At 38.1% G+C, this 25,609-nt stretch overlaps 2 protein-coding genes across 7 annotated transcripts in view; one reads left to right on the forward strand and one right to left on the reverse strand.

Moving 5' to 3' along the window:
- The window catches only part of FBXL2 (F-box and leucine rich repeat protein 2), a 160,985-nt gene extending 157,362 nt beyond the window's left edge, over nucleotides 1-3,623 (forward strand). For 3 of the 4 annotated variants that reach the window (XR_005594259.1, XR_005594258.1, XR_005594261.1), the window contains one exon: nucleotides 737-3,623. The gene's annotated coding sequence lies outside the window, so the exon portion shown is untranslated. The remainder of the gene's footprint in view (nucleotides 1-736) is intronic. The other variant, XR_005594260.1, reaches the window with a different exon arrangement.
- Nucleotides 1-25,609, reverse strand: part of UBP1 (upstream binding protein 1) — a 58,330-nt gene that overhangs the window by 23,561 nt on the left and 9,160 nt on the right. For 2 of the 3 annotated variants that reach the window (XR_005594256.1, XM_039525426.1), the window contains exons 2-8: nucleotides 20,004-20,155; nucleotides 11,527-11,603; nucleotides 7,373-7,478; nucleotides 6,784-6,890; nucleotides 4,879-5,031; nucleotides 4,616-4,726; nucleotides 3,968-4,075 (exon numbers count right to left, since the gene is read on the reverse strand). Coding sequence is in view for 2 of the 3 variants with exons in the window: in XM_039525426.1 (XP_039381360.1) it covers nucleotides 3,968-4,075; nucleotides 4,616-4,726; nucleotides 4,879-5,031; nucleotides 6,784-6,890; nucleotides 7,373-7,478; nucleotides 11,527-11,603; nucleotides 20,004-20,155 (814 nt within the window). In the remaining variant the exon portion in view is untranslated. The remainder of the gene's footprint in view (nucleotides 1-3,967; nucleotides 4,076-4,615; nucleotides 4,727-4,878; nucleotides 5,032-6,783; nucleotides 6,891-7,372; nucleotides 7,479-11,526; nucleotides 11,604-20,003; nucleotides 20,156-25,609) is intronic. The other variant, XM_039525427.1, reaches the window with a different exon arrangement.

A 25,609-nucleotide genomic window follows, 5' to 3' on the forward strand; every position in this document is an offset into this window, starting at 1 on the left:
TATCTCATCATGTACTAGGGATTATAAATTCTAATTCTATAGTATGAGACAATATATTCATATAATGTTTAAGAAAAGTTTTGTAAATGAGTTCCAATAGTTCAAAGATTAGGGACCTCTGGAGCCAGTTCCCAGAGCTGTTTTCTCCCTACTCTCAAAACACTGAAATTCACTCTGAATTTATGCTTTGAGAAGGTACCTAAAAAGTCAGATTGTGGGTCCTGTGAGAAGTTCACTCCCTATCCAAAGTATCATAACTACAGCAGTGAACAAAAAGAATTAGAGGCCTTTTTATGACTACCCAAAATAAAGATCCTTATTCTCAGGAACAGAGTCACTTTTCAGATTTAGACTGTGCTGCTTGATCAGCATGACTGTTTATAGAGCCCCCATAATGGCATGTCAAAGAACATATAAAAATATAGGATTCCTATCCCAAATAGCTTTTAGTCTAACATGACCATATACAATTAAAAATTCTGTTCATGTAATAAGTTACTTTAAACACAGAGTCAGAAAATGAGGCCGTTAGTGTCCTCATAATTCTAAATCAGCCATGCTGCACATCTTGTACTTTTGGCATGTTACTTGAATATATTAAAAGATACATTTAAGAAGAAACAAGCATAAAGTAGTACGAGGTACATGCTATAGGGCCAAGCAAGTTTACTATGATAACCTTAAGAGTCACCTACCCATACACTTTATACTGTATCGTTTGGCTTTGTTTCTCCAGAGGAGTGGAAGAGAATGCAGCAGTGTGGAGGAAGGAGATATGATCACATGGAGGATCTCACTTGGATACTAAGTGTCTGCACATGTGCAGAGAGTAGGGCATGGTAACTCAAAGACCCAGAAACTTCCAGAACAGAGTGGTAGTTACCAGACACTCTCAGTTGCTGTTCTGAGGCTGTATAGGACGTTTTCACTGTGGGCTACTCACCTAGCAGTCATATTCTAGTCACCCTCGGAGAGCTGAGCCAACCAGAAAGCACTGGATGGGGTGGTTATAAACAGAGGCGTTAAAAGTAGCCCGTGGACTCAACAGGTAACTGATAGAACCATGAACAGAACTATCTGCTGTGAGGGCTGGGTCCCAATCCCTGTGCCACTTTGGACATGGGCTGCAGATTTCTGTTTCCCTACAACAGAGAGCACCTATCAGCTGTTAACGCAAGGCTTAGAATGCTGCTAGCTGTGGAGGCCCACATTGTTTGCTGACAGGGCTCTGAAGTGTTTGAAAGGACTGAAACGCTGCCATTTCTCAGGCTCTGAAGAGTCCAGGTGACATACTGTGGTCATGCTACAAAGAGCGGGAAAGCCCCTGTTTGAAGATGAGAGGGGAATGCATTTTGATAGGGGCACTAATGTACAGAAAACGTTATGTTAAAACCTTGTATTTGAATATTTGTAACAGAAATAAAAAAGGGAAGTCTGTATACGGAACACCAGCAGATTTACCGTTTAATAGCTTTTATTTAAAAGTTATTCACAGCATTCCAAATAAACCTCTACCTCGACAGAACGTGACCTGATCGAACACGAATTCGGATATAACGTGGTAAAGCAGTGCTCCGGGGGGTGGGGGGGCTGTGCACTCCAGTGGATCAAAGCAAGTTCGATATAACGTGGTTTCACCTATAACGTGGTAAGATTTTTTGGCTCCCGAGGACAGCGTTATATCGGGGTAGAGGTGTACTATTTACCATGTTTTATGCTATTTACAAGTGTTTTGTGTGCAGTAAATGTTTGTTTTACCAAGAAAATGTATGGTACTTGCTCTCTGAAGCTGACTGGGACCTATTAGCATCCATTTATCAAGGTTTACATAAAATAGCCCTGAAGTTTAATTGTAAGGACTTTTTTAAAAAAAAAGAAAAAAGACAAGACAGAACTCTAGCCTGTGCTTCAGCAAAGAGTTAAGCTGAGGTACAGTATAATTAGACACAATATTGCATGAGCAGCCCGTGTTCCCCATTACATAAACACCAAGTCAAAAAGTGAAGTGTACTATGAACTGAAGTTTTTGTATTCTAATTTTGTATTTCAATTAACTTTTGTTTAAAAGAATTAAGCTCTGTACAGTACAAGCCTTACATTTGCAAAACTTAACATTCAGCATATTATAAACTCCACATTTGCAAAGATTATAAAGTTTGAGGAGTATTGCTCATAACAGAGCCCTTTAATCATTGAAAGCCTTCAGCCTATAGTTCTACATGACCTCCCTTGAGACAGAGGGGACACGAATTGCAGGATTAAAACAACAACAGTCTCCTGGGCTTAAAGAGTCTTGACTACAAGGGAAGAAAGAGAGCAGTGAAGACCTAAAGAAATCATTATGAAAAGGGCTAGGTCTATTTTTGCCAAATGTAAAGGAAGTTCTATCTTTCTCTAGAGACTAAGCTCTGGCTTTCCAGCACTTAAGAGGGATGCAAACTGGAGATCTCCGTCCCACAGGACAACAACTGCCTGACAACTAGCAGCAGCAACAATATGCACTTAGCAGGAGGCCACTTCCAAAGAGAGATTCACTGAGCACAGGGAGAAAAACTCCCTGGGCATTACCATACTCTAAAATACCTAATTTAGTCAGAAAGGAAAAAGAGGTTAAAAAACGTAAACACTGGAAGCCAATCCTTGCCATCTGAGAGAGCTGCCTCCACCTAATTAGAAAAGTTAACATGCTTTATAGGGAGACACACATGTTGAGCACTGATTCTTTTTTTCCCCCCTGTATACATCTGCTGATGGACATCCTGCCCAGCAGCAGAAGAATGTCTGAGTTGACAACGGATACTGCAGAAGAAATGTAACAGCTAAGGAACTAAGTATTCCGGGTTGCCAGTATTTTACTATGAACTTTAGTTAATTCCAGACATCCCAGTGTTTACTACAGCATCAAGTAAAACAACATTCTCCAAAGAATTCATCCCACTGTTTACAGTGCTCACTTATCATAGCGCCTCAGTTGTGTGTGACATTTCATAAACAAAGAATGAACAGGTCCCTTGCCTTGAGAAATGTACAAGCTGAATTTTGAATAGCACACAAAGAGATGACGAAGTGCAGAGCGGAATACTGATGGACAAAAGTCAGCTAATTGTCACAAGTGCTTTATGGGAAGAGGTGTAATGGAAATACGAACAAAACTTGCTTGTTCAGTGAATTAAGTCAAATAATTGACTTTCACAGGTGGACATTAATATATGACCACATTTACCAACAGGTAGATGCGGGATCATGACTTGCCCAAACAAATAAGTTGCTAAGATCTATTTTAGAAATAAAGATATCGGAAAATATTTATTGTTCACCATAAGTGTCAGTTTAAACACCTGGAAGGTTAAAACTTGATAGGGAAAGTGTAAAATACACATAGTTGCTTCTTTTAAGCAGATAGACACAGGATTAAACAGAGGGTCTACATGCTGTGAGAAAAAGTAGTGCTCAGTAACATTAAGTCTTGCTGTATCTGACTGAAACACAAGGAGAACAAGATGCAGAGAGCCAGAGGAAACAAAGTACTATTACTACAAACAACCTCTCTGCAACAATACATGGGGCTTTAAAAGTACAAATGTATATGGAAACTTACATTAAACTCAGGTGGAAATATGGGACAAAACATACATGCTGTAACTAAATTTTGCTATTACATATATATAAAGAAAGCAAATAGCTTTTAAAAAACATCTAGCTATTTCAATAAAGGAAATGCAGGTGTAAACTGAAAGCTCTTGGTTCGTTTTTTTAAAAGAGTCACGCAGTCCCTCTGCAACAATTTGTCTTAAGTGTTAGATTTAGGAAGCATTCCTCACTGAAACAGAGTAATTGGTGTAAACAAGAGTGAATGAAATTAAGCCAAGGAAGTCAAAATGTTTATTTTTGATCATGGAAGTTTCTCCTATATCTAACACTGCACAAGGTATCTTGCACAATGAAAAGGTAAGCAGAAGTCCCTTACAGTGCCTCGCTTTGCCAGAGAATCACCGCAGTCTGCTGGCAAAGTCCGCTTGCTGGACTTTTTCTGCTCATGTTCAACTGCATCTTCAATTATAGGCTCAAGCCTCATCTGGACAAACACCAAAGATCTGGATCAATTTCTTTTCATTATACAGTGAGGAAAGATCTAAAAGCCTTTTAAAAACTTTTGCAATCTTTAGAAAACTGTATAGAACTCACTGGTGTTTAAATAAAAAGAAAATGCAAAAACCCAGTGAGGCTCTAGCCATAAACTCAATAGTCTCTAAAAACACGGTTTTGAGCTCAAATATGACACGTATAAATAAATCCTAAACCCCAGTTTTTGTTTTTTAGCTGCAAGGTTTTTAGATCTGTACGCGAGACTTGTTTTAGAATTCAGCACAAACAGTGCTCTAGCCAAGGGTATTTGAATACAATATCTACTATATAGCCAAGCGAAATTTACTCAGCAGAATCTTAAAGGTTACTGGTGTTTTTCTTTGGGACAAGTCTGGCATATTAAGCCTACCTTCGTTTATGCTGTAACTCTCCCCCCCATTTTGAGGATATAATTTATTCACTGCTAATATTTCATATATTATATCTAGATAATTTTTCTTCATAAATACATGCAGTTCCATCGTGTTACCTCTGTGAGGATTGTGGTGTCATACGAAGGTTGATACTTTTCTTTTTCATGTGCAGTTCGCTTCTCCATCTTTTCTCTGTCTGTTTTCTGTTTCCTGTCTGCTCCTTTTGGCTAAAAATGAATAGTTCAATGAACAAGCAGACAAAGAAGCTTTGCAACTGAAATATGGACCTAAAAATCAGCCATTATAATGTAAACGTTTTCTATGTCTAAATTTTTTTTTTTTTTAAAAAACACTGTGAACCATTATTTACAACTATTACCTTAAAAACTTTGATTTGGCAGCTGGCTGAATGCAAATGATCTGTGTATTCTCCATTTTCAGTCTGTTTAAAAGTGTCAACCTGAATCCTAAAAGGAACTCCTTTTTCACCTCCATGTTTACGTGGGGTAAATTCAGTGCTGATGCAATGTACCTGAAAAACAAAGTGAAGCTGTATTCCATTCTGGGCATATTCTTAATACTTTTGCCACTACCATTATATAAATTTCTCTGACAGGGTTAGCAACAATTTATGGTTTATTCAGGAAATGAAACTGGAAATCCAAGGGAGGTAAGAACAAATTCCTGTATCTTTGCCAGCCGCACAGGCGTGGATGTCAGGTTTAAACCTGCCCCTATTTACTATCAATACATCACCTATATTCTCCCCAAAAAGTAATACTTTAACTCCTATATCTTTCACAACATTAAACAACTGCTGTGGATCCTCATCATATGTTACTAAAAAAATCCCTCTCAAATTCTTTTACGGGATCTTAAGACAAATATAAGAGCAGAACTACTACATTAATCATGATGAATAAATTCAAAGATTTTTCCAGGTACTAGTGCACAGTGGTATAATTTAGCTAGCCTGAACATTAAGATTTTTTTAAACAGAAATTTCAAGACATTATATCAAAACCACTTACTGGAACGATTTTTAAATCTGACTTAAGGCTGAGATTTTCAAAAAGGAGGCTAATGGAGGTAGGTGCCCAAGTGTCAATGAATGGCAGTGGGAATTGATACCTAACTCCCTACAGGTTTTTTGAAAATACCAGAATAAAGGCATTGACTTTATGAGACACGTGAATATCATGGCAGTAAAAAGGTACAATAAAAAGAGAGTGTTATACTAGGAAACAGTACAACAGTTACAATGTTGTAGGGCATTAAATACTCAGTATAATCACCAATGCCACCACACTGCGCACTCCCACCTTCCAAACAGTAAGAGTTGACTAAGCTTTTCTTCATGCCATTAGCACATTCTGCAAGGCTGAAAATATAACTGTACAAACAAAAGTAAAATGGATGGCTCATTACACACTCTTTACTCCCTTGCAGCAAAGCCTGACAAGGAAGCAGCCATTGTAAGAGTTGTGTAATTCTTTGACAAAGGAAGAATTATTACTGTCAGGGTACAGTAACACAACATAATTTACTGCCAATGTGGAAACAATCTACCTGAGCTAACAGGTTAAGGAATATTGCCACTTCTTGCTTTGCGTTTTTTCTTCATACCAATACCTGATTTTTTAGACAAAATTATCCAGAAGGAAGACTATAGTATAATACAAAGGATTCTAATTTCTCTGACAGGAAATCTAATTCCATGGAGTAAGTCACTTAGAAAAAACAACCTGCCTTGAAAATAACAACAAACAATCAAGAATCTAACATTTTATCAATCAGGTAAGTAAGAGGACTGAAAATCTGCTTTGAAATCTAGTGAATTCAAATGCTTTCTCTATTGGTAAAGCAGATTCAGTCCTATTCAGGGGCCCTATACTTCAGTTCCAGATAAATGGAACAACAACAGTTATTTACAAAAGCTGCTTTAAAAATACACCTCCATAAATATTTATCCATACAAAGATGTAAGAGTAATCATTAATTTTCATTTAAAGCCCACTTTCATATTCATTTTATTGATCCGTTTTAAAAAGCTGTTCTAAGCTATGTTTAAAAACCTCATATCAAGATGAAAACTCAGCTAGTGTCACCTACAGAAGAAGCAGTTGCATGGATCTAAGTTTCCAAAAATGATGGATCTAATAGGATAATTTTGCTTTTTACTAGGATAATTATATAGGAAACAATTATAAAGCACAACTGTTATCACATTCATAACCTGACAAAAACCAAATCAGTACACATCCAGTAAAGCAAAATTTCAAACCTGAATAAAGGCAGATGTACGCTTTCCAGGATCCCACAGAAATTCGACTGCATTGAGCTGGCTTGGATTTGTCTTTATATCAATTACTCCAACGGACATTGGAATATCTACATAAAAATGAAAGTATATGCTACAGGAACACAGCAGTGAGAGGACTTGGTTTGTTTTGAATAAAACCCCATTGATCTGTAAACTCCTCTACAGTGAAACGTACTGTAAATTACCACACCCGGGATGACAAAAATTGGCTGTTTAATGACAGTAGTCTTCTGATAAAGATGGAGATGTGTACTTAATTTCTGGGGAATAATGTGAGGTGATCCTATGGGTTTTACTGTAAATCTTATGAAATCTGCAATAATTAAGTTTTTACAGTATATTAGCAATACAGATCTCTCATGTTTCCCTGATTACCAGAACACATTTTGCTCTGAAAGAACAAAAGGGGTATTAACTGAATTATTTAGTGCTGCTGTTTTCTGTAATGTTAGATGAAGGCCATTAGAGGTCTTCATGGAAAATTCACAATGTAACATATAAAGACAGTCCTTATTTTAATCCTAGATAATAAGGGAACTGATAGACATACCTAAATCAAGAAGTCTGTCCCCAGGGCGATTCCACTTCCAACCTTCCAATTGCTGGTGCTCTGTATATTGCAACCTTCTGTCATGGAACACAACTCTTATGATACTCTAGTCAGAGGAAGAAATAGTTAAAAATTAGTCTTGGAATCAGTACACATTAAAGAGGAGATTGAAGTATTAAAAATATTCTGAAATATGTACTGGTGATAAATACATACACTTTTAGAACAAAATCAATGGGAAGTACTTAATCCAACTTTATTTAGTATAAATTAAGTATAATCCAACTTAATTTAGTATAAGCACTAAGCTGATTAGTTTAAGTAATACAGAAACAAAGGTGAAAAGAAGGGGCAAGAAACAGAGTATGGTTCAGATGCAATATGAAGTGAAATGGAGAGCTGGGGCAGACACTGCCCATAAAGGCTGTTGCAGATTAGGTGAACTGGAGAGGATAAGGCTCTCACTCAGCACAGTGGCCAAATTACAAGGATACCGTGAGGCTAGTATTAGGAAAATCAGAGAACTGGTCAACCAGAAAGGTTATAACTTCAGTGCTATTCTGAGTGTTTGAAAGTGATCTATGGTTCGAACCGAACATATAGAAGAATTTCCTGGAAAAATCAGAAATAAAGGTGACATTCTGCAGTAATCCACAAAATACAATATTCAAACTTGAATGAGTCACCTAAAAATCTGCAAAAAGGGGTTTTGTACAATTTCTAAACAGAAGTGCATTAATTGAAATATTTAAAGTATAATTATGACTCCAACAGTTCAGAAAATTAATAAATGGATAAATTGATGCATTTGTGTAAAAAAGATGTATTACTAGATAAACATTAAGATCTTGTACTACACAAGGAGGACTTCAATTTAGAGTTAGCATGGACAGAAACTGCCAATTCTAGAACTATTCCCACTCGTCTAGATACAATATTCATCTAAAAAACTACAAAATCTAGACAATTTATTAAGAAGTTAAAAATAAGTTTCAAATACTATGCATGCCCCTGAGTAGCCCTGCTAAATTCCGTGGTTTTACAACCATACACTTCTCTCTCTCTCGAAAAATAAAAAAGTCTCTCTCTGCCTAGTTGTGTGAACATGCACAGGAATGGGGAAAGTTACTATACAGAGGGAAATGGAGAAACTGGCAGTTCACAAAGGGCTGCCAAATGCCCACTAAATGTCCAAAAAAACCCACTCAAATATGGTGGTTTGGCTTTATTCATATCCTTGCCATTATACTATCTTTCTCAATTGAAATTGTTAAGCCTGTTGGGAACCTGAAATATCTGTAGCTGTTTACAGCAATGTAAAATATACCACTATAGAAAATACTTCACAACCAACAAGCATTTCAGTATCCAAACTGAAAACATTTCAAATACCTAACTAAAGCAGTAAATGCAAGTCAAATAACTGTTGAAAAGTAACCCTGATCTCAAATACTCACCCAAAGGTTGGTCATAAGTGTATTCAACCAGTAAAAACAACAAATACTTTTCAAATTGGTCTCAATCGCAGTGGGTTCCCATCAGATACACTGAAATGTTACTTAAAGCCCCCAAATGAAAAGGTGGCAGAAATCTGCAATGTTTGTCACAACAGCAAAGTAGCAACACAGTTGATGACAGTGTTTCAGTTCCAGGGTCCATAAATCCAGCAATGTGATGCTCACATCTAGCACTCATTGATGGAATGATCACAGAATAAGTTCCCTGTCTGAATGACTAAGCAAGAGCAAACAGCAGGACTATACTTGCCAGTGAAGTACTCAAATGGACAGAGTTGGCATTGGCGGGCAAAAAAATTAACTATCTTGATAATGCCCTCTCATTCAGAGACTTAACAACAATAAGGTATGTATTAATTTCTTCAACCTGTCCTTCTGGCTATTAGAAAAAAAAGTTAAACAAGTAATTCATGAGCACTTGTGTGTATTCCTATTTTTAGTTTGCCAAACATTACATTCACTCTACATTATTTTGTTTACTGTAGCTCCTAACAGCAAGTTAGAAAGTTTTGGTTAGCACTACTGATAAGACTGGGAGTCACAAGAGATGGGTTCTTTGCTCAGCGGCCACTGGGCTGCTGCGTGACCTTCAGCAAGACAATTAAGATCTGTTTTTCTAAGGTGATGAGTACTCACAGCTACCAACTGACTTCAACTGAAGTTGCAGGTGTTCAGCACTTCTGAAAAAAATCAAGCCCATGAATCTTTGTGCTCCAGCTTCCTCTATCTGCAAAATGCGATAACTCAGACCAAAACACAAAGCTTTATACAGGACAGAGTCAAAGTGCTAATTTCATACTTTCAGATGTTTAGGTTTCTTGAAGTTTAACTTCAGCTCTGAATTCCAAAGGGCTTTTGTCTGTTTTTGTTTAAACTACAGTCTTGTACTAAAAAAACAAAAACCAAAAAGAAAAAAAAAATCAAAAAAACCCTCACAACAACCAGTAAGTTATGACGTACTCTCAACATTAATTTTAAATAAACAATGATTTTGTCTGGTTTCCTTATTATTTTCTTTTTAAATATTTATGACAGCCACAGAGAGGTAAGAAGGAGAACACCCTGCAGAGCTTTTAAGTAAAAGGGAAGCAGGAGCAAGTGACTCATGGAAGCCATCTGGGAATTAGGTCCAGAAACCTGTATGACTGATTGATCTTCTGGTGCCAGAGAAAGTATGCAGAGCTCTCTATAAACTACCTATGCTGGGCTCCTGCTGATGCCTGCTACCTTGCACTTTGTAAATTCCAAAGCTCTTTAGCTGACTTATAATAGAAAGCAAGTCTTCAAGCTTAGCAATGTACAGTGACGATCAAAGTAATCAAAATAAAGAAGTCTCTATCCTGCAAGATAGAAGAGGGGTTCCAATGGAAAGCAAAAAGGTGAGGGACAGTTTAGGGCAGGGGTAGGCAACCTGCAGCACTAAGCTGATTTTCAGGGGCACTCGCACTGCCCGGGTCCTGGCCACTGGTCTGGGGGAAATCTGCATTTTAATTTAATTTTAAATGAAGCTCCTTAAACATTTTAAAAACCTTATTTACTGTACAAACAACAATAGTTTAGTTATATATTATAGACTTATAGAAAAAGGCCTTCTAAAAAATTAAAATGTATTACTGGCATGCAAAACCTTAAATTAGAGTGAATAAATGAAGACTCGGCACAGCACTTCTAAAAAGTTGCCAACCCCTGATTTAGGGTTTTTTAAAACTGCCTTCTTATGGGCCTTGCTATATACACACAGAATGTTCTTTCCTTCCGCCATCAAGGCAGGTCACTTGAAGGTAAAAAAGACCAAAAGAATATCTAATTTTCAGAACCACCATCTTGATCATATTTTGAAGGAATGCTAACAGCTTCCATACCAGGAGAGACTACAAAGATTAGAACTGTTTAACTTAGAAAAAAAGAGACAACTAAAGTGGGATATGACAGCAGTCTAAACAAACATGAATAGTGTGGAAAAAATGAATAGACAAATGTTATTTTCCCTTTCCCATAATGCAACAGCTTCCATAACCCTGATCATCTTTGTTGCTCTTCTCTGAGCCTTTTCCAGTTCCGATATATCCTTTGAGATGAGGTGACTAGAAATGGACACAATATGCAACATGTGTGCACACCATGGATTTAAGATGCACCTCTACCTCGATATAATGCGACCCGATAGAACACTAATTCGGATATAACGCGATAAAGCAGTGCTCGGGGGCGGCTGCACACTCTAGTGGATCAAAGCAAGTTCGATATAATGCAGTTTCACCTGTAACGCGGTAAGATTTTTTGGCTCCCGAGGACAGCATTATATCGAGGTAGAGGTGTACTAAAGTTTTATTTATTTTGTCAAGTTACTCAGATTTGAGTTTATCCAGCCATGTTCTCTGGAAGGAAAATACTTAATTTTGCTTTAATATTCCCTGGCTCCCAACCAGACTAAGCTACAGGGTTCTCAACCTGGGGGTTGTGACTGCTTCTACTTTCTTTATGGTTGGATTAAGAGGTTTGGGGGAGAAAGGGTTCCAAATTTTTTTCCTGTTGCAATGTGGGGTACGAGTAGAAAAAAGTTGAAAATCACTGGAATAACTTGGCAATCAGCATCACTCTCATATTACTATTATCTAGAGAACAACTCTACTTCACCTTCACCAGTTTTCCACTGATCTCCGGCATGTCTCCAATATCCCGATTATCTAGCATCCGTATTTCATAGGACTGACCTTTAGAGAAAAAAGTTTGCATCAATAAAAAGGTGATATATAAAGCCTCTCTCTATGTTTAACACAGAGAATATGTGGTTTATATTCAGCATGTTGTAGTAACATAAGGCTAAGGAACTCTTATAGGGAGTTCTCAGTATATAGCTGGTTGCATAAGAATAATGTGAAACTTTTATGGTACTGCTGAAACTACAGATACTTCCAAACCCTAGGTATCCTACTTTATGTCTAGTGCAAGTGTTTATTCCTATTTGGCAGAAAGGAACACAGACCACACCGAAAGTTGAGTTCCTTTATATCTGAAATAGCTGAAAGGCAACATGTTGATGACAAAATAGAATATTTTCACAAGTACCATATATTCTGACTGCACCGGAATGAGTTTTTATACTGTTTACAGCTGCATTTATGTACTAATCGCCTGTATTTTAACTTGCCTTAAACACATACTGCCTATGGGGTAAAAACTCTATAACTTTCTAAAAGTGGCAGCCTTTAAAATAGTTACCTGCTATTTCAATAAGCAAGAGCTTGATGGATCATACTGCTATGCTTTAGTGAGTTTGTTTCAGTACAGAGGAAGCTAGGAGCAATTTATCTAAAACTGATAAGTAAGATTTTTCCTCCTAGACTGAAACACTACACATTTGGCAAGGCTAAATTTGTTCCTATTTAGGACTAAACAGAAATCTTAAAAGGTTCACTAGGATGCACTGGATTTACTCCACCATTTCAAGTTCTCCTAAACTTTCTTTATTCCCCAACATCAACTGCACCGACATTACATTTGCTGGCTTGTTTTACCAGATACCACCACCAAAGGCTAAGCTAAAAGCATCAGCTTTATATCCTTCATGAACAGTGCAAGAGCAGAACAAGTAATTTGAGAATCAATTCCTCACCCACACTCATGCCGCTGCTCCGTAACTTTCAGGAAGAAGTTACTCCTGACTATGAACTTCTAGTTAAAAAAGCATGACACTTAGTGTACACCAGGAGAGAGAGCGTGCACGCGCGTGTATGCGTGTATATATAGGTATTGGAAAATGAATGAATCCATACTATTCCTAAAAACAATTCCCTTTCTTTCTTAAATACCCTTTGCTACCTCCTCTTTCAATCACACCTAGTAGTTGATTTTTTGTTGAAAATACAATCAAATACATCTTTTTCTTTGTTCTAATATTTAAGGCCACGTTTACACATACAGCACTGCAACAGTGCAGCTGTACTAATACTGGGGGAATTTTATATAGAGTGTTTTGAGCACAAATCTGCTCCTATAGTTCGAAGGGCATTGGGAGGAACTCTGGTCTTAGTGGCTGCCTGTCCCTGTACCCATCTCCACTCTTCATACCACCAGAATAAAGGCAACATAAGAGGTCCCTGGGTCTACTATAAACAAACAACAACAAACAAAAACAAAAAAACCCCACCCAAACCCTCTTTTGCCTTCACAAAAGCAATTAGGCAAGCAGTGTTAAGGAAGCCAAAGAACCTTTTTTTCATGCACTATGCTTACCCTTCATAGCTTTCATATGAGATCTGTTGATCAAAACATTCTGGAGTCTATCCATCAAGCCCACATCCTATTGCAAAGCACACAACTCAAAAAATTCCCACCTACACCTCCAAGCCACTACCCTAACAGATTTACTCAATGGATCTTAATCTTACCTCTTTCATCTGAGCCTTTCAAAAATCTCAGGAGGCAATAACCAGGACTGTTTCAATATCTGAGGTTATGTCTACACTACAAAGTTAAGTCGACTTAAGTTATGTCAACATATAGCCACCACTGTAATTAAACTGCTGTTGCATGTCCACACTATGCTCCTTATGTCGGTGGAGCGCATCCACAGTAGCAGCTCTCGCATTGACACAGAGCGGTGCACTGTGGGTAGCTATCCCATTGTGCAACTAGCTACAGGCTGTTTTGGAAAGGGTTTGCAATGCCTCATGGGGGCAGGTTCAGCACCACATGATGCAGATTTCTCAATCCCATCATTCCATGGGCATCCTACTAGGTTTCCAGCTGATTTTCAACTTCCCTGGGTAACCTGCAAGCGAGCCATCTCTGCCAGAAAACATGGATCATGCACTGCCCTTCTGTATTTTGCTGTGTGTGATGAACACCAGGATATAAGAGGAGCTCAACGGGGAGCTATTTGGCTGAAGGGGGCTTTGAAGGAGCATTTTTAACAATGAGGCACAGTAATGTGTGTTACTGTAGGGTGCTGAGCCTGGAATTGTTTGTTTGCATCGTGCTACCTCCTCCCTCCATCAGAAAGTTAACCCTATGCAATTGACACCTGTTTGACAAATGCGAATGCCAGTGATGTCTGTTTTTACTTGTCCAGAGAAAGTTAATTCTGTTTCTTTTCATTCTTCCTTAAAACCATGCCTCTTTTCCCAGAGCCTGAGGCTAAACACCCTGACTGCTCCTCCCATCAACTCCACAACCCTGACCCCAGACCCCAGCTTGTAGAAGCAGCATGTCTGCAGCTCTGCACCACAGTGACTATTTGCTTCCCTTGCCTTCTGCTATGCCTGCCGCAGCTCTTTGACTTTTTACACAGCACTACTGCATGTCCCTATTACAGTGCTTCTCCTCCAGGCCCTGAACAAGTTCTGCCTGCACAGCCTCCCTTCCTCACAGGGGATCCAGCACCTCCCATGTACTCCTGGCAGGAGCACGTTTGCTGCATGGAGCCAGCATGCTCAGCTGGGCAGTAGCTATATGAGCTCTCCACATCAAGCAAACAGAGCAATTTCAAAGCTTCCTGTGGCTTTAAAAGGGTAGGGGCGCATGCCTGTATACCGGCTGCAGGGCAGCAGAGCTCAAAACGGTGACCAGAATGGTCACGGTGAGCATTGTGGGACACCTCCTGGAGGCCATTTAGGGTGACATAAGCAACGCAGTGTCTACACTGACACTATGTCATCCTAAGTGCTTCACCCCTTGTCAAGGTGGTTTTATTATGTTGGCACAGCAGAAGAGGACCATTGCAGTGTGTACACCTCCACAGTTACATCGATGAAAGTTGCCTTACGTTGCCTTAACTTTTGTGAGCGTAGACAAGCCTGGAGACGTTTCAGTCAGCACCAACTGAGAATCAGACTTGTCTATATCACCTTGTCCGCTGGTCGGGTTGAATGAAGCATTATGTAATTAAGAGTAAAGTCAGGGTTTATCTAAGGATTATGTTAGCAGATGCTATATCTCTGGCAGATTCAGGGCAAAACTTGCCATACTTTGGCATTCCCTAACCACATATTCAAGACAGTTTAATACATCACTGGTTAAGACATAACTGACAATCAGCTAAATTCACAGCTCAATTCCTTTGCTTAAATACTACAGTGACTGGTACCATATTAACACCCAAGATACATAGAATTCCCTTAGATTAAAATCACTAGAAGATTTAATGTATACTCACACCCAGTAATCTAATCAAACATTAAATGTTACTACATTTACTCCAAAGTAGTCCAGAAGCAAAGCTTTTGGTGCTTGAATGTTGTTATACAGAAAGTCAAAACATGTAGTCAAATACTGAAACACTGACTGTGGCCAGTACATTTTCCTTTGAAGCATCTGGTAAGAACATTGCAATGGACCATTATGGAATAATTTTTCCATGGGAGGAAGTTTTGTCTGAACTCTTTCAATTAGTGGTTGGTCTATCTCAGAAACTTTAATCAAGTGTTAATAAAGACAAATAACTTTAAACATTTGGATTGCAAAACACTAGCCTAGAGGATCAAAAGAAATGTCTGACGAGCCAACAAAGCTATTTACAGAACTACACAAAGCTGTAACAATTTATATTTTTCTTAGACTAAAGCTCTTTAGGGCAAGGACCTTATATCTACTCAGCTTGTGCAACATCTAGCACAACACAGCCCCCCGTCATAATATTGCCCATTGCTATTATAATACATTTAGGTATTTTCCTGCCCATTGCTATTATAATACATTTAGGTATTTTCCTGAACTATTCATAAAATAATTACATATATTCCTCACTGAGATACCGATGAGGGAAATGCAATCCAAAAGACTCAGACAGGATGGGCCTACACAAATTCCCTTTCACATTCAGTACTTAGAGCCCAAACAATGTACTTACATGTAAAATATTTTTTTTAGAAACATTTATTTCAGTTAAATCCTTCTTGATTATAAATGGCCCCTTCCATCTTGGAAGGCCCAAAACAAATACATGCAGTGTACACATAAAATATTTGGAGTAGGGTAAGGCCAGAAGGGAGCACTATGATGTAGTCAGACCTCTTACATAACACAGAGAATATATTATAGTCTTGTATTCAATCACGTAAAAACTGCTATTACTCTCAAGGTGCTTAAAACAAATATAGAAAGAGTAGGTTATAAATACAAGTGCCACAAGATGAGATACACAGTGACCGTATTCATGTGGAAATCTGAAGATGATATCTGTCATAATGCCAGTATTAAATGTAGGTACAGTCTGCATACATGGATTCTGGGCCTCAGACAGTTAAAACATTTCCATCTACTAACTTTAAGTAGCATGAGATTGTGCTGTTGAAATTAAACATGTCCTCACACAAGCACTAAGATCAACTAACAGACATAGCAGAGACAAGAACTGGAGCAGGGGATGAAGGCAAATATCAAAAAAAAAAAAAAAAAAAAAAAAAAAAAAAGGGGAGAACAAGGAGGAGCACAGTGGTGGTTGTATCAGTCACTCACTTCAAATAAGGTTTCCAAATAAATTTACTGCATTTATCAAGGTCTTTTAATAGCCAACTAGAAAGGTCATGAAAGGATAACTTTAGGTACACTAAAAAGGGTTCATGAAGGGGCAAACTTGAGGGGAGGAGGCAATAACCTTGGATCTTAAAAGATATTGTGAACGTGATTCACCATTCAGAACAATTTACCTTCATCCTTTCCTAAAGCTGCAGGAGTAAAATGAATAGCTTAATTAAACCTCACACCAAAGGAAACTTCCTAACCCTGCTTGGCTGTTCTGTTATCCCTTTTAAATAATTTTAATAGATGGCATAAAAAGATAAGCTCACTACACAGAAGAAGTTAGTAACAGTAAAACTGCCTCACATACAAACACAGAAGGCTGGTATCAGTGAATGGCAAAAATAAAAGTCAGACATTTTTATTTATACAGAAATGCTGAATTCTGACAATTTGTTCAATGATTTAAAGCCTGTATCAGTTGATGCAGAATATTGGACCAAAACTGCAAAACCCAAACAAACAGCAAACAAATGGGAATATCACCGGAAAGAAATCAAACTCTCCTTGCCTTTTCCTCAAATCAAAACAATTAGCACCAAACCATCATATGATGTGAAAATAATAAAATGAAAAAGGCTACCTTCTTGCAGCAAAAAGCATAAGGTATTAGTAGACTGCTAATGGCTTAGATCAGTGGTTGTCAAACATTTTTTTCCCACAGAACACTTGAAAATTGCTGAGGGTCTCAGGGGACCACTTAATGATCTTTCCAAATGTTGTTTGTACCGTTAGGAACTATTGTAAAACACTTTGGATAAAAGCGCTATATTAAAAAAAAAACCTTTATAATAATTAACTTTTTTGTTCTACAAATAAAAGCACACAACTCATATTTTAATATCAGTAATTTTACCTTTCTAATGCAATGGATGTGCCCTCTCTCCCCTGCTGTGGCACCCCTGAGCTGGGACTGGGAGGGAGGGGGCTCACTCCCCACCACAGTAGCCACAAAGCTGAGGCTGGGAAGGAGGGCCATCTCTCCCTGGCAGCCGCAGCCCTGGAGCTGGGGAAAGTTGCCTCTTTCTCTGGCCACCAGAGCCCTGCACATCCCCAATTTCCCCCAGCCCCCTCTTCTCACCCCACTGCCCCCTCCCACCTACCCTCTATTCCCACCACAAGGCCACCACCTCACCTTACATGTGTGTCTTCTCCAGGGTCCAGGCACCTAATTAGTGGAGTCACTCCTGCACAGCTCCATTAATTAGGAGGTGGACCCTTCATTCTCTCATGTGCGGCTGCCCAGGCATGCACCTTAAAGGGAACTATCCGCAGACCACCTGAATGGAGCCCGTGGACCACAGTTTGAGAGCCCCTGACTTATATGTTTTATTTTTAACTTATCTACTATGGCAGCATTTCTTCCCTTAAGCTCAGCAAGAGAAAAACTTCCCAAGTTTGCCTACTCACTGGTGAAGTTTAGTGGAAAGGACTTCCCTAGAAGATCTTTCCATCATAGGCTACTAGATAAAATGGCGAGACTCGCATGACAAGTAATCTAACTGGCTTCCTATAAGTGACACAGACAGTAAAGTACTTAAGGGCTGCAAGGACATCTACCTTTATGTGTTACTTTGTAAATATTTGCACAGATAGAACATTCAGAATTTACCTTTCAAATATACGTCAGTCATAAATAGCTTTCCAAGACTTGACAGTAACCTATATTGTTACACAGATGCCTGAGCCCTGGTTAACTGCCACTTAAGATCACAATTATTTTAACCTTTGAATTATCTCAAAAAAACAAACACACATTAAAAACATCAGCCAAGTAAATAACCTAACCAACCATATTTAAAAAGGACACCACCTTAACGTCTAGTGAATTGTTTCTATTTTAATTAAAATTAGTTTCATACAGTAACATCTGTTCATGTGTCTCCTTCCCCATTTGGGGGCATTTCCAAGTCACATTTTCATACTCTTAAAAATAACGTCTCTTTCCTTTATTGTTGGGTGAAAACCCACAAAAAGAAACTGATCAGCTATAAAGGGGACACAATTAAACATACTATATATAAAATGTTGTCAAATGAATGAAGAAAAAAATTGTGATGTAACCCACCTATACCAAATCTATTTATATTCATTTTGAGTGCTACCCACAGGTACAAAAAAATTCAGACAGTATCCTTTAAAATGTGAAATAACACTTCACTTTCATACTAGTACAGTAACAGGTCTTTTAAGCTTGATTTTCTAGTTAATTACATACAAGTAAGCTTGACCTTTGTCTTCCGTGAAGCAAAATAATTTCAGTATCTTTTTCCAATACTTGCAGAGGATCCTCTCAGTAGTGGCATTTTTCTATCCCTACACATTCCCTTCCCAGAAGGATTCCCTTAGTCTTTAAACTTAATATTAATTTTTTAGATTTCTCTGGCTTTAGGTGCTCCTACTGCTTTGTAGCTACCAAAATACTTTTGCAGAATAACACCTAAAAGATTAATTCACTGTTTTGGGTGCACTTTAACCTTTTGGAAGTTTAGTTACTACCCTCTGCATGTATGCTGACTTCTCTAACTCCTCTGCCCTAAGCGCTGAAGTTTCATGATACATTTTGTTATCACCTCTTCTTACCTGTTCTTAGATTGTCCCAGTGGTCTAGTGCTTGGACTTAAAGTTTAAGGTAGAAGGAGACTTCCTAGGAAGCCAAAGTATGGGAACATAACATTAAAATCTGATCGGTAGAGGCAAGTCCTATCTGATCCCTATGTAGCAGTCACTAAAGCCTTATTTTAGTAGCATCCTGTGCAGTCGTGAGAGTTACTCACCTAATGAAGATTTGCTTATGTATCCCTCCACAAGCAGGAACACAGAATGCCAAGTAGATATCTGTGACATCAAGGTCAAGATTTTCATAATTGGGTGCCTGTAGTTAGATGCCTACCTACCTCATTTTCTACAGTGTTAAGCACCCACCAGCTCCCACTGATATCAGGAGTCAACTTTAACATTAGACATACTGTTATATTCTGTAGAAGCAGCAAAGAATCCTGTGGCACCTTATAGACTAACAGATGTTTTGCAGCATGAGCTTTCGTGGGTGAATACCCACTTCTTCGGTATTCTGTAACTTTTTAGTAATGTCATTAGAAAAGTGATTAAAATACAGTCCCAGACCACTTTCATCATATAACTGCAGACCAAAGAAATGATCCAACTGTTGGTTTTTATTGTTAGTTAAATACAAATTGCTTGAATTTACCATCAAGGAATATGTCGATAAAAGCAAATATGATGTAATGTGTTTTTTAATTTAAAACATGCATATTTACATGTTGCTCTTAGACCATGTTATATTGCTGAAATGGACCTATGTCACGAGAGTCGGACATACTGGCATACATGACGGTCAGGAAAGACATAAGAGGAATACCATAAGCATTGCTAGAGGTCACTGAAATTGACAGACAAAGCTATAAGCTGTAAACAGAAACCTCCCCCAGCACTCTTGGTCTTTCATTTTCACATGGAAATTCTAAAGATGAAGATACCACTCCTATTTTTCATCCCTATACTTTTCAGCATCCCAACATTCATTAAGCTACATCCATGGTAAACAACATATGCAGAAGACACATACTAACCTTGGTTCAAGTAAGTAAGAGTTTCATCATGCAATTTGACTGCTGGAGATGTTGCAGCACACATAACGTATTGAAACGGCGGATGTTTGGTCTCACTGTCTGGTGGAAGGCTGGAATCTTCCTGCTTGAAGATTGGCAGTGCCAAAACATCACTGAAACAAAAATCCCACAACGTCAGTCTGAAAGCAGCATCCATTTATCTTACAAAACAAAGGCAAAATCAGAACCACCACGGGAAAAATATTTTAAAAAAGCTGAGTGGATAAAAATTAATTTAAAAAAAATCAAATATATTTAAATCAGATTTTGTTTAAATTAAAATAGATTGGGCCTCAGAATAGGTTACTATAATCTATTTAAATTAAAATTAAAAAATATTAAGCAGTACATGTCTGCTGCAAAGTTTTAAAGGAAGTCAAACCACTCAACTGGTCAAAGGTACTGGCCAAGCCCCAGGAACCAGAGTTAGCTAAAGTGCTAAATCAGCTTGTGACAGCAGTAGCCTCTTGTGCAGGTTCAGAGAGAATGTTTTCTTCATTGCAGTTCATTTAACTAGTTCAGTTCACTGACTAGATCATTCAAAGTTAAGAAACTAAAGAGAGCTGATAAAGTGGAAAAAAAAAACTTGTTTTCCCCTTCCAATGTATGAATAAAATTGTGTAGTATAGAAGGATGAGATCTGCTAGTTCTAGACTCTGGTGGAGCTGGACAGGTGGAAGCAAGACACAGAAAGTTTTCCAAAACTACCAATGCAGATAAGACTATGTCTAGAACTGGGGAAGGAGTCACGAGACATGGTTTCTATTCTTTCATCTCCCACTAATATACTTTGACCTTCTGAAGTCACTGGACTGCTCTGCTTCAGTTTCTCCATCTGGGAAGCAAGGTTAAGAGATATACCTACTTGAATAGTTCTATATGATATATTGCTTATAGGTTCACACTCCTAAGTGAAAGAACTCCAAGCTCAAATGTCTAAAGCCATTATAGTTGCAGTAAGAAGAGTTTTGTCGCAGCACCTACACAATGCAACTTATCTCAAGCACCTAAACTAACAGTCCCTTTCCTAGTGAAAGGTGAAATTACTGCCAAACAGACAGAGACAAACAGAAACTACCTACATTATAAATTGGAAGCAGGCTGCAACCAAGTTCCTGGAGGTTCTATTAGAAGTACAGCATAGACAAGGTTTAAAGGGCCAAGTCATGAGTAAAACTTCAGCAGATCAAAGAAAGTAAGAAGGATTATTGGAGGAAGTTAGGGTGCCAAGCTTCAAAGTTAACATCAAGTTCATGGCCTGCTTTACTTGCTTTACTGTACATACACTATGTACACTAAATAAGTAAGATTATTTACCTTGCCAGTGTGGTAATCACAGACAATACAGCTAAGAAAATACAAAAGAATCCATCTGAAGGCTCCTGTTCTGCCCATGTTTATGAACAAAGGTTGTTGGCAATCACTTAAGATACATCTAGGAGGTGAATCTTCCTACTCATCAGGCCACCCTCAATATGGATGCAGCTACCAAGCATGTATTTTCACTTAAGTGTTTAGTAAATTCTGCTGACTCTTGTCTAAAACAGCCAGCTCCAAGTATATAAAGCCTTCCCCAGACAAAGAAAAGGAATAGAAAGTGATGACAGGAAATACAGTAGAACCTCAGAATTACAAACTGACTAGTCAACCACACACCTCATCTGGAACCGGAAGTTCATAATCAGGCAACAGCAGAGACAAATGAAAGCAAATACAGTACAGTACTGTGTTAAACACAAACTACTAAAAAAATAAAAAGGAAAGCAGCATTTTTTCTTCTGCACAGTTAAGTTTCAAAGCTGTATTAAATCAATGTTCAGTTGTAAAAAATTTTTAAACAAAAGCTGTAACATTTTGTTCAGAGTTGCAAACAACCTCCGTATCCAAGGTGTTCGTAACTTTGAGGTTCTACTGTAATGGAAAACGTTTAACTCAAGATTTCTTTAGACCATTTGTTTAAAAGCTGAAGCCACATGGAGAGATGCCATCTGCCCAACAATCCCCAAGAATATTCCATAAGCCATGCAATCCTTTTGAGAGGAAATGGAAGGCAAAAACAACAATACCCAGGTAACCGTAACCTCACACTCAGAACTGGAAAAAGTTCAGATAATTTTAGAATCTAGAGGTGACATACTTAAAAAAAATATTGTTGCAAGGTAGCAACTTGTGCCATTGTTAAAATATTGCTCACATACACATGGTCTACATACAGTGGAAAGCACCTTTCGGGAAAAGATGTATTATTTCAAATATGCTGAAGGCCAGATAATCTAGTCTGATCTGCTGCATAACACAAGTCACAGAAATTTACTCCATAATTCTTACAACAAACCCATAACTTCTGATTAAGCTACAGCTTCTTTTTTAAAAAGACAATTTTGTTTTAAAGATTTCAAGTGACGGAGAATCCACCACACTTTCAGTTATTTGTTCCAGTAGACAGTTACCATCATTTAAACATCTTTTTTTCTACCTGCAGTACTAACAATATACGACTGTTTGAGATATATCAGTTGGCAACTATTTAAAATTCAATATATACCACATTGGCTTCTAAAAATTCCCCAGCACAAAAAACAGAGAATCTGGCATTTGGTGCTGACAATGTCAGAATCCAGGGACCAATGCTTACCAGTGGCAAAGAGCTTCTAAACAATGAAAGGTGAACTGTATAAATCAAACCAAAATTTAGTTAAACCCAGAAAATATAAACTGAATGCCTCCAGCAGCCAGACAGTACAGGTGTAGGTTAATAGTTTAGCTTTAAAAACAAAACACAGAAGATACTTAGAAGGAAGTTTCTTCTCTCCCCAGCCTCTCCAAGGTAAATTAAATTTATTTCCTTGAATAAGCCTTCCATACTCTGGTTAGTGGTGGCATTCAGTATACATCCATGCATGAATTCAGTTTAGCTTTACAAATCACCTTTAAGACTATCTGCTATTCAAATTTTTCTCCACAATAATTGAGGAAGCAATGCTATTTACCACTCACGATTTTTAAGACTGAATATTCCCACAGGTTTTATTTAAAGCAGAATGGGGGTTGGAAACCATGCCCACATTGAAAGAACCCATAACTTCATAGAAGACCAGTAAACCACATGTTGCTTTGCAATTTATATTTAACTAACTTTACACTAAGTTTTATGCTAACCAGGATACAGTGTATTTCTAGACATGTTCCATCCTGTATATATTATGGATATGATGATTGATATGGATGACTGAGAGAGATAACATCTATCTTCCTCTATCTTCCTCTTTGGCTGTTAGGCTACTACCTTGTGTTTGTGTTGTTAGCAAGAAAAAAAAAAAATTAGATGGTATTTCTTCATCTGCTTGCTGCACTGACACTGACATTTAAATTTTTTGTTTGTTATTTATCTATCAGTGTTGCTTTGCTTGAAACTCAAACTTTCACAGCATTAAAGCAAAGCAACAATTCCAAAGTTATAGAAACAGGTTTCAGTATATTTAGCATATCTTCTACATTTCTCTTCAATCTTATGTTCAGTCTTACGTTGATTACTTTTGGCTGCCATAGTTCCATCTATTTTGTCCTGCTTTTCTTCACAAGTTTTCATCGGCATAGGCAAGTTTTTAATAAACAGCTCACAATAGTCATTTGGGGAGAATTAGTTGGGATCCCCTTCCTCCTCTCCTCCTCCAGTGAAGAAAGCTGAAGTATTTTCAGTGAAGTAATTTCAAAATTTCAAAAAATTTGCTTTTACAAAAAATAAATGTTTGATTTGAAGATGAACATCAGCATCACATAGCACACCCCATCTATTATAGGTTTTTCTTCATTTATTTTTTCTTTCTTCTCTTATCTTATTATTATTATATTTTATTTTTTACATTTAGTAAGTTTAGCATCTAAGTCAAAATTTCAAATTTAATTTTAAGCAGGTTTATTTTTTTAAATAAAAATATATTTAATGTAAACCAAAAAATCTGATTTCAATAAAAAGCAGAGATTTAACCACCCTGGACTCTTTACACTTTTGGCACAGGTGGCAGTCATAATCTCTACTTTACACTTGAAAAAAAAAAACTTACTCAACTTTAATCTTTCTCTCTCATCTAACTTTTTCTTCATTTTATTTTACCACCTTAAATTTGTTTTTTTATATATATCTATTATCTCTCTATCTCTATTTATTTTTTTCTCTCTCCTCTTCTCCAATGGAGAAAATCAATCAAGCTAGAGCTCCTCTTTTTTGATTTTTTTTCAAAACAAACAATGCTCACAACAACATGCTTCAGACAATTTTGTCTTCACATCCTTCTCACAGTGACCTCTATTTTCTTCTATGCCAGCCCTACACTTGGAAATGTCTTCCTTGCCTGGTCCACAAGGTCACCTCCCTTCCCAAATACAAATCCCTTCTGAACTACTTCCTCTGTGAAGAAAACAGCTGGCTCCCAAGGCCACAGAGTAATTGGGGAGTCGTCATATTTATATATAAAAAAAAATTTTTTTTTTCAATTTTTTATTAAAAAAGTGAAACTGACACTCAATTTTTTTTAGTTTTTTATTAGATCAATCTTTTTTTTAAGCATCTTTTTTTATGTATGCAGCATTGATATATCAGCTGTGGTCCAGAGGTCACTTGTGGCCTTTGGGGCTCTAAATTGTGACTTCTCACAAATGTATGTATTAATGAGTATTTGATAAGGTAAAACTTGTGCTCCCACAGCCAAGCTCTGCAATGTTAAAGTAAGTAGTCACTTACAAGAAAGGGACAAATCCATCATCCCCAAATCCTCCCAATCTCTGCAGCTCTTCAGCAGCTCCAGAACAGCTCTGATGAGAGAGAGAGGAGCAAGCAGCAGCCCTGGCCCCCCTGCCTTGCAGCTGCTCAGAAAGTCCCCTGCTGCTTTATAGGAGAGGACAGTAACTCTGGCTACTCCACTGCCTTCTTCCCTGACAGGCTGCGGGAGCTTCAGAGACAGCAGGATGGAAAGTCAACTGGCTATGAGCCTGAGCCGAGGATGATGTTCGTCCATCGTTGTCGATGAAGACCTCAACAACTCATTCGTTCGATGACCGGACTCTGTGCGTCCGAAGATGACTGATCAGTCCGATTCGGGCATGGAACGTCCTGTCACACGTCGGGCAGACATGTGATGGCACTGTCGATGTGCGGGCAGCTCTGGACTTGCGCAGCTCACTCTTTCTTTCAGCCTCAGCAGTACGCCTCGCCTCAGAGGTATTACTGCCTGTGTGAATGAGGCTGCGCCATGCTGGACGGTTCAGTGTGAGGGTTTCCCATGTGGTGATGTTAATCTCAAGGGACTTCAGAGAGGTCTTCAGAGTGTCCTTGAACCGCTTCTTTTGTCCTCCATGGGAGCGCTTTCCCTGGGCGAGTTCTCCGTAGAAGAGCTGTTTAGGAATGCGCTCGTCTGACATTCTCACGACATGTCCGGCCCATCTGGTCTGGGCTCTCATCAGCAGTGATAAGGACTTCAGTATCGGGCACTTTGTCCTGCCATCTGATTTTTAGAAGCTTTCGCAGACAGGAAACGTGGAAGTGATTGAGCCTTTGTGCATGACTCCGA

The sequence above is a fragment of the Mauremys reevesii genome, linkage group 2 (assembly GCF_016161935.1).
Source record: "Mauremys reevesii isolate NIE-2019 linkage group 2, ASM1616193v1, whole genome shotgun sequence".
NCBI classification, from domain to species: Eukaryota; Metazoa; Chordata; order Testudines; family Geoemydidae; genus Mauremys; species Mauremys reevesii.